This window comes from Peromyscus leucopus, chromosome 1 (genome assembly GCF_004664715.2).
Source record: "Peromyscus leucopus breed LL Stock chromosome 1, UCI_PerLeu_2.1, whole genome shotgun sequence".
Lineage (NCBI taxonomy): Eukaryota > Metazoa > Chordata > Mammalia > Rodentia > Cricetidae > Peromyscus > Peromyscus leucopus.
The window spans coordinates 44,850,369-44,870,955 of NC_051063.1; the positions used below are offsets into that span (position 1 = coordinate 44,850,369).

At 40.6% G+C, this 20,587-nt stretch overlaps 1 protein-coding gene across 7 annotated transcripts in view; it reads left to right on the forward strand.

Moving 5' to 3' along the window:
- Exoc6 (exocyst complex component 6) overlaps positions 1-20,587 on the forward strand; it is a 151,731-nt gene that overhangs the window by 112,882 nt on the left and 18,262 nt on the right. For 6 of the 7 annotated variants that reach the window (XM_037206565.1, XM_037206560.1, XM_037206572.1 and 3 more), the window contains one exon: positions 8,668-8,741. In XM_037206565.1, coding sequence (XP_037062460.1) covers positions 8,668-8,741 — 74 coding nt within the window. Of the gene's footprint in view, positions 1-8,667; positions 8,749-20,587 lie in introns of all 7 variants that reach the window. The other variant, XM_037206580.1, reaches the window with a different exon arrangement.

A 20,587-nucleotide genomic window follows, 5' to 3' on the forward strand; every position in this document is an offset into this window, starting at 1 on the left:
TGTGTATTAGTTGTGTGAAAATGAAACTTTCTCTATTATTAAAAGTATTTTAAGAGATTTCAAAAAATAAGTTTTGTCATGTTTTAAATAATCATTTTTAAGTCTAAGGGAAGTAGTTTTAAAATATAAAGCTTATTTTCAACATTAATGCAGTATATAGGTTTTCTACCTATTAGGACAGGGAAAGAAGAAAGGTACGCAGGAAGAGGGACTTGGCTGGATGGGAGAAGGCTGGAATGCATAGTAAGTTTGTGGCAGTCTAAGCATCATACATTCGCCTAGTATGTGAAGAAGAAATACAGGTAGTCCAGATAAAGAATCTTAGAAGCAGAACAGTCACTGGACTCCCGCCCCCAACATGGTCACAGCACACTTGCTCCATCCTCCTCCTCTGTGCTGAGGTCATTGGCACTGGTCACAGGGTCAGACCTGGAGCTGCGTGCTGTGCTCTGGAATAACCCCGCTGTGTGGTTGTCCAGCCCTACTTGAACCTCTGGTTGAAGGATCAACTATACTTCAGGAAATGTGTTTCCATGAGCTACACTTTGCTCTGTTGGTGGATTATACTGACCTGAAACTACTTGCTCTCTGAACTTCTCTTAAGTAAGAAGTTCTGCCATAGGTCTGTATTGTGCCTTTGGTGAAAGATGTTCTCACCGAAAGGAAAACACCCTTTAGAGCCGACTTCTTTATGTGCGTTAGAGAAAATTAGCAGTTTCCCTTGGACTCAACTCCTCCCACAGCACGTGGCTGTGGAGGTGAAATACAAACTAGATGTCAGCTGCCCCATCCTCCTGCCCCTCCTTTGGCCACAGGTGCATGTGAAGTAGACTGACAACTGTGTATAGCGTATCTACTTAGAGTCAGGCACCAAACACAAACCTTTGTCCCTGAGTGACTCTGAACACCGCTTTTTATCCTCCAAGTGTTCTTTCTACCGGTTCGTTTGACTGTCTTCTCTTCATTGGCATTGTCTGATGCCTTGGGCTAAGGATACTACTATAAGATGTAGTTGGACTGTCAAGTACACTCTTCTATATTCTGTACTTCATTAACAAAGCCCAAACTGAAGGACGTGGTGGCACATACCTATAATCCTGGCACTTGGGAGGCTGAGGCAGGAGGATCGCCACAAGTTTGGCCAGCTTAGGCTACACAGTGACTCCCCCACCCAATGTTTTAAAAACAAACAACAATGAGAAAAGCTCAGACTATGCTTTCTTTGTGGCCAGTGTACTTTGAAATAATTGAAGCTTGGGCATTCTAAAACCCATTTGTAACTGGGGAGCTGGCACGGTCTGCAGGCATGAGGACTTGGGCTCTCACTCCAAATAAGAGCATTGAGAGAAAACCATGGGGATGGTGTACGAAGACCTTTTCAGTGTCAGATTTCAAAGGAGCTGAGTGTTGCTACTTTGTTTGGGTCCCGGAGTTCTTCTACACCTAATAGTGTCTCAACTGTCTGATGGAGGGTACCTTGCTGAGGTTTACTTCCAAGAAATGGACTAGATACGACTTTGTGTCATAATGAATGGTAAATATCCTAAGGCTTGCAGCCCTCTGCTGCCAGCCACCTGTGATCTAATAATACAAGTCAGAGGCAAGACTGCTAACTCCTGATCGCCCAAGCAGCGTTGCTGTATCACCAGGGAAACCACTAGGTGGTGCCCTTAGTCATTCCCTCTTACAATGCATCCACACAGGTACTCTGCCTACCCAAAATTTGAGTTCCAGCTAGCCATTTTAATTTCAGATTTACTGAGAAATTTGTGCATACACATGTGTGCATACACACAAATAAATAAATAAATGTTAAGAAAAATTTTCATAAAATTTGACAAAATTTAAAAAAAAAAAGAAAAGGAGAAGAAATTGAAGTTGGCAAGTTGACCTGCAAATTGTCCTCTGGTTTACACACACACACACACACACACACACACACACACACACACACACACACACAAATGAATGTAAAAAAAGCTTAGGCCGTGGTGGTGCACGCCTTTAATCCCAGCAATGGATTTAAATGTCAGATTAATTTAAATCTGGTCTACAGAGCAAGTGCCAAGACAGACAGGGCTATACAGAGAAACTCTGTCTCAAAAAAATAAAATAATAATAATAATAATGTCAAGTTAGAGGTAACAAAGATTATGGTTGGTGTTTTTTTTTTTTTGTTTTTGTTGGGTTTTTTGTTCGTTTGTTTTTTGGTTTTTCAAGACAGGGTTTCTCCATGTAGCCCTGGTTGTCCTGGAACTCAATCTGTAGACCAGGTTGGCCTCGAACTCAGAGATCTGCCTGCCTTTGTCTCTGCCTTCCAAGTGCTGGGATTAAAGGCGTGCACCACCACTGGATTAATCATTCAATAATTAAGATTATGAAACATGATATTTAGAATGGCCTTCTTAAATTTTTTAAAATTTATTTCTTTATTTTACATCCCAACTGCAGTTTCCCCTCCCTCCTCTCCTCTCAGTCCCCTACCCCAACCCCCATCCACTCGTCTTCCCTTTCTGTTTAGAAAAGGTTAGGCCTCCCATGGATATCAACAAAACATGGCATATCAAGTTGTAGTAAGACTAGGCACCTTGCCTTGTGTTAAGGCTGGTCAAGGCAACCCAGTACATTTTTAAAGCTTAGAAACTGTATCAAAATATTTTTTCAAGACTAAAATTATGTCTTTTGAAAACATCTTTACAAACATAACTGAGTAACAAAGGTGATAACATAGTAGAGACCCCTTTATGGGGCCATGAGTCAGTATTAATGACAACGAATTGTCTATTACTATGAATTCCTCCATTCAGCACATATTTGCTTACTATTTCTTATTACTATTACACCAGACTCAGGATATATAAAGGTAAAGAAATCTCTGCTTCCCAGGAGGTTTCTGTTCAACGGAAGAGCTCAGAATTTCAATTTTGTTGAAGAATGTGTTAGGAATAGTCTCACCCACTCAGTTATTCTGATATAAATACCCTAAATATGTACACAGTATTTTGTGTTTACACTACCCAGTGGCCACATGTGACTATTCAGTTTAGATGAAGATGGAATAAAACATTTATCAGTTCTGCAGCACAGTTACAGACTCTTTCCATCATCACAGGCGGCCTGCTGAACCATGCAATTCTAGAGCTAATCAGCAAGCATGTTAACGACAGGCTCTGCCCTGTAGAAATTCTTGCTTCTTTCTTTCCTCTCTGTTCACTTATTAAACTTTCATTGCGCGTTTGTTATTTAGGTGGTAGGAATTAGGAACGAAAGCATGATTCTTACAGTCAGGGGTTCATGGTTTCATGGGGAAACTCAGACAGATAAACATCAGAAGGCTGCAGAATGGGCGCTGTGCTAGGATTCCTGCAGGAAGTTCCACTGAGAACACAGAGGAAACAGCTTACAATCTCCGGGGATAATGGAAGTCTTCCACAGAAGGTGATGATTGAATTGAAGGATAAGTAAGACTTACACAGGTGGAGGGAGAAGAATGCTCCAGGCAGGAGGATCAAAGGCATTAGGGAAAGAGACTGGTGTGTGCAAGGAAGTCTAGGCACCCTTGTTTGGAGAGAGTCTAAGGAAGGTCTTAAGAGATCAGGCCAGAGAGGTAGGCAAAGGCCACTTTTCAAAGGCCTTAGTCTTGTTTTACTGTGAGGGTGATGGTGAACTGTTAAAAGATGCTAAACTTTGAAATGCCCAAGTAACAATTACATCTGGCGTTAATCACTAGAAGAAGAGGAGAGAGAAACAGCCAGTAGAGCACAGACTGGAGCGTGTAGTGATCCAGGCAAGAAACAGTGATGGCTTGAGCTAAAAGAGAGAGATACCTGAGACTCAGGAGAGACTGTAGAGTTGACTGTATTTGAGTTTTAAAGAAATAAAGGAAAAATATGAAGCTGCCAGTCAAATTGAGTAGCCTGTTATTACAAATGTTCTCTGTGTTGCGTGATTTGGGATTGCTAAATCACCTTCTATCCCTAAAAGATCTTTGAGAAAAAGCCCTGAGCGTTATAAACTGCTGTTTTGTCAGTGTTGGTTAAATTCTTGTGAGAAAACAGACAACAGTGAGAGGCTGAATACTTAATCAGATTCTGGATCAATGGATCAAGTGCCAAGATGCCAAATTTAGCTGTGCGGTCCTGGGCAAGTCATTTTACTTTCAATTCTTCTGTGCTATAAGACGGAAGAGCTGGGCAGCTTTTAAACTGAGCTGACTGTTGGGGATAGTCAAAGTGGGTATCTCTTTGCTTGGAAGATTTTGCAAGCAATTTATCATCCATGTGCCCTGTTTGCCAAAGTAAGTTGTTAGAATGATCAAAGCAGATGGTATATGAGAAGGTGTTTTATGATCTGTAAAATTGCTATACAAATTTATGATATTATAATTTTGACACTAAGCTCTTGGATTTAATGCCAAACCAATGAACTTTTAGCTATCATGTCTTAAACAGGAATTGAGGGGGAAGAAAATTGACAGATTCATTTAAACTTGTGGTGCCAGGAACCTTACCATGTCCTTGTACACTCCAGAAAATGTTCCACACCAGTCTCTTTCCCCATCCACATGGTTTTCAGTATAGAAAAATTCTGAAGCCAGAGATGGTGGCACACACTCGTGATCCCCACCTGGGAGACTGAGGCAGAAGACCATAAGTTTGAGAATGAAGTATATTACAGTTACAAGCATGATTGAAATCGAGCTGCTTTCTGTCTTATAGATAAAATCAACGTGTCTTATAGGAAGGCCTTATGTGATCCTAGGTTTGTTTTTGTTTTTGTTTTTTAATTAGAAGATGCTCATTTTATTTTAAGGTTTTTACTTTTGGTGTATGTAGAAGTATTTTGTCTGCATGTATGTGTGTGCATCATGTACATACCTGTGCCATGGAGAACAGCAGTTGGGGGCTGACCCCGGAATTGGAGTTAGAGATGGTTGTGAGCCACCATGTGGGTTATCAGAGCTGAACCTGGGTCCTCTGCAAGAACAAGTTCTCCTAACCTGTGGGCTAGCTCCTTCCCCTCTAGAAGACCCTTATTTTTAGCAGGCTGTTACAGTTTTTCTTATCAGTCTTCAATGAAGGTCTAATAGGAGTAGAGAAACTCAGTTATCTGGGACATAGTAAGGAGAGGTAGACTTGCCACTGTATGACGCATGCCGTTTTTCTTGTTGAAAGTGCCATTGGCAGGACTAAATTAGCTGTCAAGTGAAAAGTGGCTTGATCTTTTCATTGAGACCTTGTCTTCTGGTGCTAGAGGGCCCAGGAAAGGTGAGTTAATCATCAGGTTCATGTCTTTCCCTGCCGAGCAGAGAGCCAAGAAGTGTGTGTGTGTTGTGTGTGTGTGTGTGTTGTGTGTGTGTGTGTGTGTGTGTGTGTGTCTCGCAGGGAGTGATGTCGCCTCTTGGTTAATTATGTTCAAAAGGTACATATCAAAGTGATTAAGTGATTTAACACCCATTAATCAGCCAGGTTCGTTTGCATTGGGTATACCTGGTTGCTCCGGAGGCTGAGGCAGGAGGATCACTTGAACATACACATTTGAGCCCAGTCCGGACAATGTATGGAAACACTCTCTAGAAAAAGAAAAAAGAAAAAAAGAAGGTGTGGGCAAGATATATCTCTATCTCTATCTCTATCTATCTATCTATCTATCTATCTATCTATCTATCTATCTATCTATATCTATCTATCTATCTATCTATCTATCTATATATATATATATATATATATAGAGAGAGAGAGAGAGAGAGAGAGAGAGAGAGACTCTTGAATGAGCCATGGTTTGTGGAGAGGCCCTTGTCAACATCAGGCTCCCTCTTGATTGTGACCCTCCCTGTGGGAATTGATCAGCTGACTTACCAGCTCAAGAAGAACAGAGAAATAATATTAATAAGAGAGAAGAGAGCAAGAGCAAGAAGTGAGGGTTGGTGTTAAAACTATAAGAAAGAATGCACAATATTTAGAAAAGCCAGACAGAATAATCCAGATAATTCTGAACTTTTTTTTTTTTTTTCCGTTTTTCAAGACAAGGTTTCTCTGTGTAGTTTTGGTGCCCTGCCCTGGATCTTGCTCTGTAGACCAGGCTGGCCTCGAACTCACAGAGATCCGCCTGGCTCTGCCTCCTGAGTGCTGGGATTAAAGGCTTGTGCCACCACTGCCCAGCAATTCTGAACTTTTTAATGCAAAGAGAAAATAAAAGATTTTAGTGGTGTTCCAGAGAATTATGAAAAAGTTTTAGTAGTGGTGTATTAAAAAAAATAAAAGATGAATACGTTCCACAAAGTGCTGAAACACAAAGTGGATACTTGAGTGAAGTTAGTATCTCAAGAGACAGGAACTTACTCTGAACTTTGTAGTCCCCAATGGGGGGAGGCCAGGCAAATTAGGCTGAGTTAAGTTTTTGTTTGTTTTTCAATTATTTGAGTCTTTCTAAACTATTGTTTCATACAAAATCCACTAAACTTAAGACTTGGTTTTACCGTTCTAAGAACTGCATAGGCAGAAGTATACATAGCTTCTAAGTACTGGCTTGGTTAAGTTGCATGTGGAGATTCCACAGTGTGTTAAGAAAACTGAGATAGGTGTGTGTGTGTGTGTGTGTGTGTGTGTGTGTGTGTGTGTGTGTGTGTGTGTGTGTATGTGTGGAGAGTCAGAGACACTTGTGTAAAGATGGTGGAGTTGGGCAGGTGAGGTGACTTGCAGGTAAGGGCAGTTGCTACACGCCAGACAACCGAGTTCCATTCCTAGGATCCACATGGTGTAAGGAAGGAGAGGATGGACTCTGGAAGGTGTCCTCTGACCTCCACTGGAGGCCATGACAAGTGTGTGTGAACATATGCACATGCAATTTTTTTTTTTTTTTTAATGATGGAGCTGGAGACATAGATCCATTAGTTAAGAGCACTGGCTGTTCTTCAGGAGGACCTGGGTTCAGGTGCCAGCACCCACATGGTGGCTCACAACTGTCTGTAACTCCAGTTCCAGGGGATCCAACACCTTCTTCTGGTCTCAGTGGGTATCAGGCACACACATGGTGCCTAGACCCACATTCATGCAAAACTCCCATACACATAAATAACTTCCTAAAAAATTGAAGTGGTAGAGTCTTGGATCTGGGAGACAGTTCAGTAGAGAAAGTGTTAGCACAAGAATCTAAATTTAAATCTCCATCTCCACAAAAAAGCCAGGCCTGGAAGCAAGTTCATGTAATCCTCAAGCTAGACATAAATTGACGGGAGGATCCTGGGACTTGCTGGTCAGCCATTCTTGACAGATTGATGGTCTCCAGTCTCACTAGAGACCCTGACTCAGAAATAAAGTGTAGCATGATTAAAGGAAATGGTTGACATTGATTGTCATGGGCATACACATGCACACCAACTTACACTCATACAGTAAGCACGCACACGCATGCGCGCACACACACACACACACACACACACACAGTGAAGTCTTTTTATAGACTAATCATCTTTCATTTAAAACAAAGTAGAACTGAAATGCTTTTCTTTGGTGCTGGAATTGAACTCAGGCCTGGTGAACTCAGGCTGTGCCACTGAGCTGTGTTAGCCCCTCTCTCCCTTTTTTAATTTAATTTGAGACAGGGTCTCCCTAGGTTGTCCAGGATGACTTTGAACTCAGGCCTTGAACTGTGTTCTCTTCTTCTGCTTTAGCCTCCTAAGCAGCTGGGGTTGCAGACCTGACTGACCCACCAGGCCTGGCTGTTAGGATTAAAATTCTTAAAGTACAAAAATTATTGAAAAGTGTCTTATTTTTTAAAAAAATTTTTTTTTTAAATCTTGTTTTAAGATATTCTTTCATGTTGGGCGGTGGTGACGCACACCTTTAATCCCAGCACTCAGGAGGCAGAGACAGGTGGATCTCTGTGAATTTGAGGCCAGTCTGGTTTACAGAGCAAGTTCCAGGACAGCCAAGGCTGTTACACAGTTGAAACCCTGTCTTTAAAAAAAAATCTTTTGTTTAGAAGACAAAAATTCCTTTATGAACAACAACAACAACAACAACAAAATAACTAAGTGACGTGAGCAGGTGTTCTTGAATTCATTCTGACTTTGCTACTTAAATTTTTACCTGTGGTCTGCATGTACAGCTCGCCTCTTACCTGGCTATCTGCCTCTCATTGCTGTTAGCTAGAGGTGATGTTTATAGCACATGCTGTGGAACTAAGCAGACGTTTTCGTTTTGAGCATTGTTGACAGCCATGGAATCGGTAGTTTGGAAGTGCTTCTGTGATTGTTCACCTAGGGCCAGAAGAGTGAGACAACTTCACTTGGATTGAAGTACATTACTACTCCTGAACTTGTGTAGGACAACCCTTCTACATGTGTTGTGATTAAAGGTTACAGATTAAGTGACAGTTTAGAAGTTTTATACTACTAAAATATTTGTGGTGATGGGTACAGAGAGCATATTTAATAGAAATTGAAGGTCGTCCAGGACTGCTTCACAGAGAAACCCTGTCTTGAAAAACCAAAAGAAAAAAAAACAGAACAGAAAAGAAACTGAAGTTTGTAAGTGGTCTTTGTTTGAAATGATTGTGTATAAATGTTACAATACATTTGTAATACATAGAAATGTAGCAGTTAAAGTCTTGTATATTTTTCGGTATTTTTCTAATTCCCTTTTATTTTCTAAATTTTTAAAACAGTGTTTGCCAGCTCTGAGCCTGTGCCGGGATTTCAAGGGGACACCCTCCAGCTGGCATTCATTGACCTCAGACAAGTAAGATGTAATGATGCTCTCCACTTACTGTTCTCTCTTGCCTCGTTAGTTTATTCTTAATGGTGCCAGAGTGCTTGTCTGCCCTGAAGACCCATCTTTAGACGATGCCTTTTTTGATTGCTGTGTATTTGGCACATCTCTGAACTTGTGTTCATACAGTGTCTCAACTTTATGGAGCAGTCCTATAATGAGAATTTAATTTATTTACTGCTTGCAGATATTTTTAATAATTTTTGTGGTCTTATATAAAAATCAGTAGTAGTAACACTGTTAGAACTCAAGTTAAATGTAAGTTAATTATTACTAGAAAATCACCTCTTGTTTAGAATTGTATTAATGGTAATTTTTTATAAATTTTTGTATGCCTCCAGAAAAAGGGATAAAACTAGGTTTTAAAAAAAAATCATTATTCATTCTTGTATATTATCTTTGGTAAGAATGTTCTAAGTTTAGTAACAAATGTGAACTCTTTTTTTCTGCCTTTTATTCACTTTACAATTTTGACATTTCTGCTCTGTTGTATTTATTTTCTTTCTTTTTTCTATTTCCTATTTTTCCTTCTTAGTCCTTCCTTCCTCTTTCTTCTCCTTTTTCTTTTTCTTTCTTAATCCTAGGATTAAGGGGCTTAGTAAAGCTGGGGTGTCGGAGGGTGTGGAGGCAGTGGAGGACCATCCCTTAGAGGGTTCAGGAGTCGAGATTGACAGAGGAGTGACTGCTGTCCTTGGCCAGAAACCATATGGAGACAGGATTAAAACAAAGGTCCAGTGATCAGTCTGTTAATGATGCTCATTCCCCTGGGGGATGGAGATGACCCGCGGAGAAACTCCACCCTTGTTCTGAGCAGAACCTTACCACACTGATGTCTGCAGTAGGACCACTTTGAGCCTTTAAGGAACCCGATTTCAATAAATGTTTGGGATTAGAGCTCTATTTTGCTGTTTGTGTACCCCCAAAGTGGAGTAAGTACTTAGTGGCACCCATGTATTCATTATTCGGTGAGAAAGTGTGACTGAAGTAGATGGAAAATACTACAAGGTAATTTCATTCTGTGGAGTTTCAGTGTCCTTTGGAGAAGACTAGAACCCATGTAAGACCATGAGTCCTATGGAAATGAATGCTATTTCAAGTCAGGTTCTCAAAGAAGCCGAGAAAGCACTGTCTGTAAAGCACTAACTTTTTTTGCATGCAATCAGTATTTAGTATGATGCCAACAAGGACTGAATTCTGGGCGCTGTGGGTCTCTAGCCAGCTAGCTGTGCTAAGTTGAGAAGGATAGCTGAAAACCAGGAAGTCTGACTCTGCTTTGCTTCTGGGTGCTGGAAGAGATTCTCTGGCAGTAGGTCCTTTCAAAGGACTTGTGTTTGTTGCATTTGTTCTTGGAGGCAGATGATCTAATATGGAAAGCTGAGACTGTAGCAAGTTGGAAACAGGTTTCATGGAGTGTTCGTTCCTCAGGCAGTCAGTATGACCATTTAGTAATGTAATGCTCTCCAGCCCAGAGACATGGCTTGAGGGTAAGCCATGTAAGTCGTCTGTGCACAGAGAGTTTCTGTTTCATCAGAGTTTAGATGGTGCTAACTGGTTTCTACATTAACTAGTTGGCAGTCTGTAGGATTATGAATAAGACCACATAGCTTATGGACTGAAGATGGGTTGTCCCTAAGGGGATGAGTACGTCTCTCAGCTGATAGAGCCTGTCCTAGCACACCTGAGGCCCTGGGTTTAAGAAACAAACAAACAGAGCGGCGTGGGCGCACGCCTTTAATCCAGCACTCGGAGGCAGAGCCAGCGGATTCTGTGAGTTCGAGGCCAGCCTGGCTACAATGAGCCAGAAAGCGCAAAGCTACACAGAGAAACCCTGTCTCGAAAAAAAAAAAAAAAAAAAAAAAAAAAAAAAAAAAAAAAAAAAAAAAAAACAAACAACAAAAACCAAGTAAGGGAGTGAGGTGATACACTCTGGTAATCTTAGCTAGAGCCTGGCTCAACAACCCTCTCCAAACAAAAACCATTGCTACCAAAAGCAGGCCTCTCTTGTTACTGCCCAGCACACTGCCCTTTGCGTGGTATTAAACAAACTTTGCTTTCTGCTAAAAAAAAAAAAAAAAAAAAAAAATCTGTTTGTTAATTTGTGTCGATATGTGTGACTCCAGTTACCTTCTTCTTTCACAGAGTCTCAGACATCATAGATGGCCACTTTATAAACTAGGTGGTGGCGCACGCCTTTAATCCCAGCACTTGGGAGGCAGAGGCAGGAGGATCTCTGAGTTAGAGACCAGCCTGGTCTGCAGAACTACAAAGCTAGTTCTAAGACAGCCAGCACTGTACAGAAAAACCCTGTCTCTTGGAGAAAAAAAAAAAAAAAAAAAAAAAAAAAAAAAAAAAAGGCTGCTTTGTAAGGCATATATCTCCTAGGGGATTGTATTATTAAAACACACTTATAAATGTTAACATCTTGAGTCATGATTGAATATACCTTTTAAATATGTGCACTTAGAAGACATTAAGGTCCTGGTTGACTTCCCCTTTTAATTGTAAGCTGTTTGAGAAACTTTCAAGTGGATTTTAGACACTGTCTGTGAAAATGCATAGTTAACGAAACCTGTATGTACAGGGAATTGCTAACGTGCCCCATGGACTGATAGCTGTGGAAGCTTTACACACCGCTGTATCATATGGAGAACACTCTGATCAACTGGTTTATTATCTTAATTTTTTTCTAGTCTTAAAAGGGACTTAAAGTTTGTTCTCTATTAATGTTAAAATTTAGTGATTTACCATCCCTAGACTTTTATACTCTGAAATGAAAAAAAAAAAAAAACAGCTAATTTTTGCTTTTGGCTGCTATATCACTTTGGCCATAAGTTAAATTTTATGAATTTAGCGGTTTAGAGTTAATTAATTCAAAAAAGTAGCTATATTTCACTGCATTTGCTTTTAAAATTAACTCGTGGTCGTATTATGAAACATACACTATGAGAGTAGGCAAAAACAAAAAAAAAAACAAACCAAAATTGATCTTGAAAAAAAGTCTTGCATGGTTCAGCTGTCTAAGGTTATTGGTATTTAAATACAGATGCCTTAAAGTGTTGATAGTGCTTTTACATCTGACTTCATAAAGAGATATTCTAGTGTCTACATTTTTGTGAGGGAGTTTCTCGCCCAACATAGAGGGCTGCCAGCGCCTTTGTTTACATTGCAGTTGAGTTTCTGCACTTTTCCTTCTTTTTCCCTCTGGTCTGTGATCCGTTTCTGTCTTAATAGGGTGGCTGACAGTTCTTTTCAAGTGGACTTAGAAAGGCAAGTAGCTCTTTTCATAGTATGTATAAGGGGTCGTGCTTCTGGTTTTTAGTTTGAATTTGATACTGCTTCATGAGTTGCTGGGTATGAAAGATTAGGAAGTAGGTCCAATGGTCAGATTTTACCTGCCCACCCGGACTTTGCCCTGAGGTCAAACTCCTGATATTTGCTGCACTGAATAGAGGAGTTGATGACAAGTATGAGTTGATACAGAAGGAAAGTTAGAACCATATCAAAGCTGAAGGCAAGAGAATTGGGACTCAATAAGAGACTGGAGTTAAAAGATAGATCATCAGGACTGCCCTCCTCTAAAGAAAAGGAAACGGCTGACCTGAGTGGAAAGACTTTATCATCCTGCCAATCACAGACTTGCTAATGGAAGCCAGTTATCTCAACAACATCTTAAGACCTGCAGCCTAACAGACAGCGTGGAGGATTAGCAGCCCTGGTGCTGGGGTGGGTGGGGTGTGCTGCCTGTCAGTTTAAACAAGCCATTTAAACACAATTTGTACATGTGAAGTTTTCTTACAAATAAAAGTTGTCATCTTCCTGTAGGACATTAAGTCTCAAAATGATGACATTTTATATACTTATAGGTCTTGCCTTTTTTTTTATTCAAAGGCCATTTTTTTTTTAAAAAAAAATTAACTTAATGATTCTTTTGACAATACACAAAAATCTTACAGTCTGAAAGCCATTTTACTGTAAGATTGTGTGTCTAATATATAGTACTCAGGGGCAACCCCTTCCTAATACAGTAGCAATATTTCACTAAATATCAAAATACCACTGAAAAATGAAATACCACATATAAGTGCATTTTCTGGGTAGCTAAGATTGTATTTGAACCACAGAAACTTTAAAATTTTGCCATTTTGATGAAAAAGTGTGATTTGTCAGTTGACCTTCCCTGGCTTCCCTGATAATGGCATTAAATCTTCTTTCTGGCTTTGTGGTGAGTTACTTCAGCTGGGAAGATACTGCTTCACTAGATGTTTTGATTCTCCTTTGGATAATATGTAGAGTTTTAAATTGACTGAACGGTCCAGTAGTAAGGTGGGATTGTAGCTAACAGAACAACCTCTTGACTCCAAAAATGGTGGCTGAAGTTTTCTCATTACCTTTGAATGGTATTTCCTGAAGTATCTTTCTGGGAACCTTGATTTCTTATGATGAAAAATGTTTCTTCAAAAAAAAGTTTCCAAGCTGGGAGTAGAACTCAGTTTTGGAACATTTGCCTAGGATGGGTGAGGCCCTGGGCCTCACTAGGAAAGAGAAAGATTTCCAACCCATATAAGCTTTAAGAGGCACAAGAAATACTTTATTTTCTATTTAATTTTTCAGAAACTAAAAGATTCTAACTCGGTACATTAGAATTTTAAAGGTAAAAATTCGGCATCAGCCTAGCATTTTCTAAGCACTCCATAGAACTTTTGCCTTGCTCATTTTGGGATGTTTCACTTAAACATCTGTCTGAAGTGCAGTCTTCAGGACGACTCTATAGATGTCTATATCTCTCATTGGGGCCAACATATTTTTAAACTAAGGACTTTGACCAAAACATGAGTTAGATTTATTGTTGCATAAAGCTAGACAAGTTACTAAGATGACAGAGAATACAAAATCCAAAGGCTCTAAGACCTTGAGAGGCCCCAGAATAATACAGGCTATTGCCATTGTTTTTGGTTGCCCACTGCAGCTGGATGGTAAAATGTGCAGTACCACATTCTTTGGTTGCAAGACAGAGAAATCCAGCTGGAACTGAGCCGGAAGCTTCATCCCTGTGGGCTGTCTTCATAGTCTCTGAAGGTGCTGTGCCTGTGGGCTATTGGGAGAGAAAGCTTCTCCACTGTTTTCCTTAGCTATGGACCCTGTGAGCCCGCAATACTAACTTTCCAGGCACGATATGCCCACTACTGCACAGGACCTTTAGGGGTGTAACTAACCTCTCTCTCTTTTTTAAATTTTTTAATTTTAATTTTTTTTTTTTTTTTGTTTTTTGTTTTTCGAGACAGGGTTTCTCTGTGTAGCTTTGTGCCTTTCCTGGAACTCACTTGGTAGCCCAGGCTGGCCTTGAACTCACAGAGATCTGCCTGGCTCTGCCTCCTGAGTGCTGGGATTAAAGGCGTGTGCCACCACTGCCTGGCTCTTTTTTTTTTAAATGATTTATTTTTATTTTTATTCTGTGTGTCTGTTTAAGAATGTCAGATTCCATGGAATTGGAGCTACAGATAGTTATGAGCTGCTGTTTGGGTGCTGGGACTTGAACCTGGGTCTTCTGGAAGAGCATCCAGTGCTCTTAACTTCTGAGCCATCTCTCCAGCCCTCACTAACCACCTTCTGATTGGAATTTTGGCTGCTCTTCCAGAGGACCTGGGTTCAGTTCCCAACATCTACATGGCAGTTCACAACCATCTGTAACTCTAGTTTCAAAGGTTCGATGCCCTCTTCTGGCCTCTGTGGGTAGCTAAAGGTTGTGCTTTAATCACAGAAACTTTAATAATTTGCCATTTTGATGGAAAAGTTAAAAATTTCCAGACTGTATGGCTTCTGAGCATAATTCTCACAGTAAATTGAACATCCCTGGCTTGCCCTTATGTGCTAGAAGAGGGCATTGGCTGCAACTTTTTATTATTATTTTATTATTATTATTTTAAAACATTTCATTATTATCATCAAGTATGTGATTCTTAGTCGGATATTTTCTTCTCCAAATACATGCTAGGCCACAGCAATTATGATTTTTCTTTATCTTTTCTAGGCTTGGGTCCTGTTTTCAAATACTTGATTTGGGGCAACATGAGAAAAGGACTGGCCATTCCTTTAAACTATATGTAGAGATTTCAGAGGGAACGCGAACTGTGCAAACTGTGTTTGGATCTCTTAGCATCTTTCTTTTTATTATCACTAGTGTCATAGTGGTGTTTTGCCTTCAAATATGTCTGTGCACCACATGTGTGCCTGGTGCCCACGGAGGCCAGAAGAGGGCATTGGCCCCCCTGAAACGGAACTTAAAATGGTTGTGAGATGCCGTGCAGGTGTTGGGAATGGAACCCAGGTCCTCTGGAAGAGCAGCCAATGCTTTTAACCTCTGAGCCGTCTCACCAGACTTTAACGACATATTTTCAAATGTATGCTGTTAAGTTGTCTTGGTTAAGGGTTCTGTTACTGCGCTAAAGCACCATGACCCAAAGGGAACTTAAGGAGGAAAGGATTTATTTCACTTACACTTCCATATCACAGCCCATCATTGAGGAAAGTCAGAGCAGGAATTCAGAAGAGGGCAGGAAACTGATACGGAAGTGATGGAGAAATGCTACCTAGGGCTTTCTGCTCATGGCATCTTCCACCTGCTTTCTTATAGCACCCAGGATCACCAGCCCAGGGGTGGCAACACCCACAGTAAGCTCAGCCCTCCTATTATCAATCAAGAAAATGCGCCCAGGCTTGCCCATCTGATGGGGCATTTTCTCAGCTGAGAGTCTCAATCCTACAGTGACTCCAGCTTGTATCAAGTTTCACGAATCTATATATAGTATATATTCAGGAAAAGCACAGTTCTACTGCTGGCTTTTCACAAAGTGACTTTTTCTGTGACACTCAGGTCATGAGTGAAGACTTGGCCCCTGTGCCTCACTGCCTGTGCATCTGACCAGGCACGGCCTCTCAGACCACTGTCATTTCCGATGCTGTGACTTTAGCCTGATTTGGGCCTTTGTATGCATTACACTGTGCAGTGTAACTTTGTGATTTTGCCTTCTTTCCTTCCGTGTTGTGTTTGTGCAGTGTATGCGTGTTATGTATATTCATTCTTTGCTGTTTAGTTTATCCCTGTGCAGATAGAGCTACCAATTCGTACATTCTATTGCTGGCAGACACATAAATTGATTCGGTACATACATTTTTTGTATGCCATGTAGTGAACATATGCATACATTTCTGTGCAGGCGTTTGTCTAGGAATAACTGAGCCAGGGAATGTATATATGTAAACAGTTTTAGTAGAGACTGTGGAGCGGTTTTCTTAAGTACTTGTGCTAGTTTGTATTTCAGCCAGCAGCATAGAAAAGTTGCTCACTTGTTCATCATCACTTGGTATTGTCTGCTTCTTCCTTTTTAACCACTCCCAGGATTGGACAGTTACACCACTAGATTCTTCTCAAACTATTCCATAAAACAGGAAGAGGAAGAATAGGACCCAACTCAATTCTGTGAAGCCAGCATTGTTCTGATACTGTGCTGGCTAGTTTTAGGTCAACTTGACACCAGCTGGAGTCATCTGAGAGAAGGGAACTCCAAATGAGAAAATGCCTCCGTAAGATTGGGCTGCAGACAAGCCTGCAGGGCATTCTTTTAAGTTGTGATTAATATGGGAGGCCCCAGCCCACTGTAGGAGGTGCCACCCCTGGGCTGGTCCTGGCTTCTGTCAGAACGCAGGCTGAGCAAGCCAGGAAAAACAAGCCACTAAGCAGCGCCGCCCCCATGGCCTCTGCATCAGCTCTGCTGCCAAGTTCCTATCTTGTTTGAGTTCCTGCCTTGACTGCCTTCAGTGATGAGCTGTGATAGGGAAATATAAGCAAAATAAATGGTTTCCTCTCCAAGTTGCTTTTGGTTACAGTGTTTCATCATAGCAATAGAAACTGTAAAACGGTACCAAACTTAGATGAAGCCATAATAAAAGAAGGAAACTGTAAACCACTTTCTGATGAACATAGATGCAAAAATGATCTATAGATCCAGTGAAATCCCCATCGGAATTCTATTGATACTCTTCACAGAGGTAGAGAACAGTCCTAAAATCATATGGAAGCATCAAACAAATCCCAGGATTGCCAAGATAATCCTTAGCAGACAGAGCAGTGGCCATAGATAGATGCCAGTACCAATCTTGAATTATATTACAGAGATACAGTAACAAAACAGCATAGCACTGCATAAAGTTAGACATGTAGACCAGTGGAGTAGAAAAGTGGATCCAGCCAGGTGGTAGTGGTGCATACCTTTAATCTCAGCACTCGGAGGCAGGGGCAGGTGGATGGACCTCTGTGAGTTCGAGGCCAGCCTGGTCTACAGAGTGAGTTCCAAGACAACCAAGACTACACAGAGAAACCCTGTCTTGAAAAATCAAAAAACAAAATAAAAACACAACAGGAAAGAGGATCCAACATGTTAGAGGCTTGGGAAAGTTTACCGAGCTCTCTGCCAAACTTTGGGTGCAAATTTCTTAATATGCTGCAAAGCAATGTTTTGTGCGGCACAGTTTGAAAACAGACTTACCTAGGCCACTATCACATTATATATAGGTCCTTAGAACTGTCTCTTACAACTGAGGGTTACAGAGCTGGGTGTGGTGGTGCTCGTCTTTAATCCCAGCACTCAGGCAGAGGCAGGCAGATCACTCTTAGTTTGAGGCCACCCTGGTATATAGTGAATTCCAGAACAGCCAGAGCTATGTCTTAAAGAAAAGGAAAAAAACAACAACAACAAATCCCACATAGTAATTAGATATGTTTTACAATCGATATGAACTCTTTAAGTGTTAAAATACAAATAACACAAAAATGATTTTCAAAAACAATTTGTTGAACTTCCTTTTTTTAAGCATTCAGATGACTTTATGAAAGATGGTAATTGCTAGGGGATTAATGCTGCTTAGGAGCAGCAAACCAAGCAGTCAATTACACAGAACGACTTGTTCTTAAGAAGCATGAAATGGCAACACGGGATTGCTTGTGAAGAATGAAGGGATTTCAGCGGGAAATTAAAATCCTAGTTCATGTACCCTTCAAATCCCAGCAGATGTCAGACTCCTCACTGAATTATCAGTCTGTGGTTATTAAACTACATTATGCATGCTTGGAGAAATAATGAATATGTTCATTAGTATATGCTTTCCTTACTAATATTCCTCATATATTAAGAATGAAATGGAAAAAATGGGAGGGATACATATTTTTATAAAATGATCAAAGCGATTTTTATATTTTTCTCATTGTTAAAAAGAATGTCTTACACTGTTACAAAGGAAATAGAGTTTGAAGTGACTTTTTATGTGTAATTACATATTTCCTCAAGACAGAATGTCTAGTAATTGCCAATTTTAGATCCTTAAAACAAAACCAGAACTTCCAGAAAGAAATAGTATTGCTATTTAAGGATATTATAAATGTGATGAAAAAGCAGTTAGTTTTTTAGTTCTTACAGATTTCTTTGCTCAGTTGGCTTATTTTGCACGTACTTAGTCGCAGGCGCCTATGTATGGAGAGAGAAGAAACATGGAGCTTTGTTCAGTGGATCTCTTTACCTGATCCCAACTCCTCCTGCCTTGTCCGCAAGCAACCCTCTCAAATCCCATCAAAACCCCAAATAATTTTAGTATGCTAAAGTTCATGCCAGTCTTTACATAGGCAATACAGGATCTTCCTCAGGTCACAGATTTGTGTTATTTACATATCAATGATGTACATACAGTTTGGGTTTTTGTTTGTTTGTTTTTTTTTTTTTTTGAGACAGAGTTTCTCTATGTATTCCTGGCTGTCCTGGAACTTGCTTTATAGACCACTCTGGCCTTGAACTTACAGAGATCCACCTGCCTCCACCTCCTGAGTGCTGGGATTAAAGGGATGTGTCACTGTACGTGGCAACTTTATTTGTGTATTCATTTATCTACTTAAATTTCTGTTTTTGTTTTGAAAGTATCTGGCTATGTAGTGCAGGCTGCCCTGGGACTTGCTGTGTAGCCTGTGCTGACCTCAGCCCTGAAAGTTCTGGCGTTACAGTCGTACACCACCAAGCCAGAGGCTTCCCTTAGCTGACCGCTTTATCTTCCTACTTTACAAAATCTGTTAGGAGTCATTGGTGGATTTTTATTGCTTCATTTTCTTTAGCTTTTATCTCATGGAGAGATCAGTTATAGGTTGGATCACATTACAGAGTTCTTTGCATGCCTTTTGATCATGGATTCTAACCTGGAAATGAGCGTTGCTTTTAGTGGGTTCATACAGAATTCTGTTTGTGTGTGTGTCTTCTTCTGGGAAGAAAGCCTAATGTTTCCATTTCAGAGGAAATATGTCTGACTTAAAAATGGTAACTGACCACCACTACTCTAGAGGAACGGAAAGCTGGTCAGATTAATGCCGATCACCAAGAGCTGCTCCAACTTCAGACGTTTCTTCATGTGTTTCCGGATGTTTGAACACATGCTCAGCCTACTGTTTAAGTGCTGGGAAACCATGGTGACTGAGACAGGCAGAAATGCTGTTACTGTAGATTCATTTCTGTTTTCAGAATTCCATGTTAGAAGGAGATCCACAAAAGGCAGTGATGATTTCAAACCGCTGTAGATGGAACTTCCAAGAGCTGCCAGATGGTAGAGAAAAGTAAAACACGTCCATGTCCAAGTGACCAGAAGTGAAGTGGGCAGTTCAAAACTATTGATCAGGAACTCCTCTTTAAGGAAGTTACCTTTGAGCAGATCCCTGAGTAAACTGGGAAGACGTGGGAGTATAGAAAATGCAGAGTCTTAAGATGTGCCAAAGGACAGAACAATGATAATGTTTGTGGCTGTAGTGAGCCAGGGGAAGAGGTGCAGATGATGCGGGGAGGCTCTCAGCACAGAATCTCCATGCAGGACCTGGGAAAGGAGTTTGGGGTAAGTGGGATGGGGAATTAGCCACGGTGTTTGAATGGGTATCTCCCCATCCCCCACAGACACTTTCTTTGTGTAGCCCTGGCTGTCCTGGAACTCAATTCTGTAGCCCAGGCTGGCCTCAAACTCACAGAAATCCGCCTGCCTCTGCCTCCCAAGTGCTGCATGCACTACTTGAATGGGCATGTTGTTTCTGGTTTACATTTTGAAAGACTATTCTGACTGCTTTAAGGAGAATAGATGTTTTAAAAGACAAATTAGAATCAGAAGTATCAGTAAGATTACTTTGGTATTCTCAGATACAGATGATTGATGTTGCATATTGATAATGTGATTGACTACTTCACAGTGGTATCATTATATAGACTCACGACTTTTATTTTAAGTATTGCATCTAGTTGAGTTTGTCGTGAACAGCTGGTTTGTTTAGATCTCAGGAATAGTGTGTTTTCTAATGAACTCTGTTTTGGGGCAGAAAACACAGGGTGTGTAGTATAGCATCACTTGCCTTCTGTACACTCCCATCATCTTCTCTTCCATGCTGGCTTTCTCCTGGCCCTGGGTTTTCTTGATGACTATGTGGGATAGGTTTTTCACCTATGTTTGTAAATTGCCATAAAGCCCTTTTGGACCAATGTGATTTATAAATAAATACTTGTTAGAGGAATCCTAAAACTTTTTGCAGTCAGAAGCACTAGATATAGGTGGATTTTCTTTACCTGTTTACTAACTCAATCTTTCTTGAGTTCCTCAAATAGCCAAATAGTAAGGAAGTACAAGTAGGTAGTAGATGTAAGCTGGGCCAGTGGTGGATACTGTATGCCTGTAACCTGAGCACTTGATAGGCAGACTGGAAGGCTGTGAGTTTGAGACGCTGTTGGCCTGTAGACCAGACTTTTTTT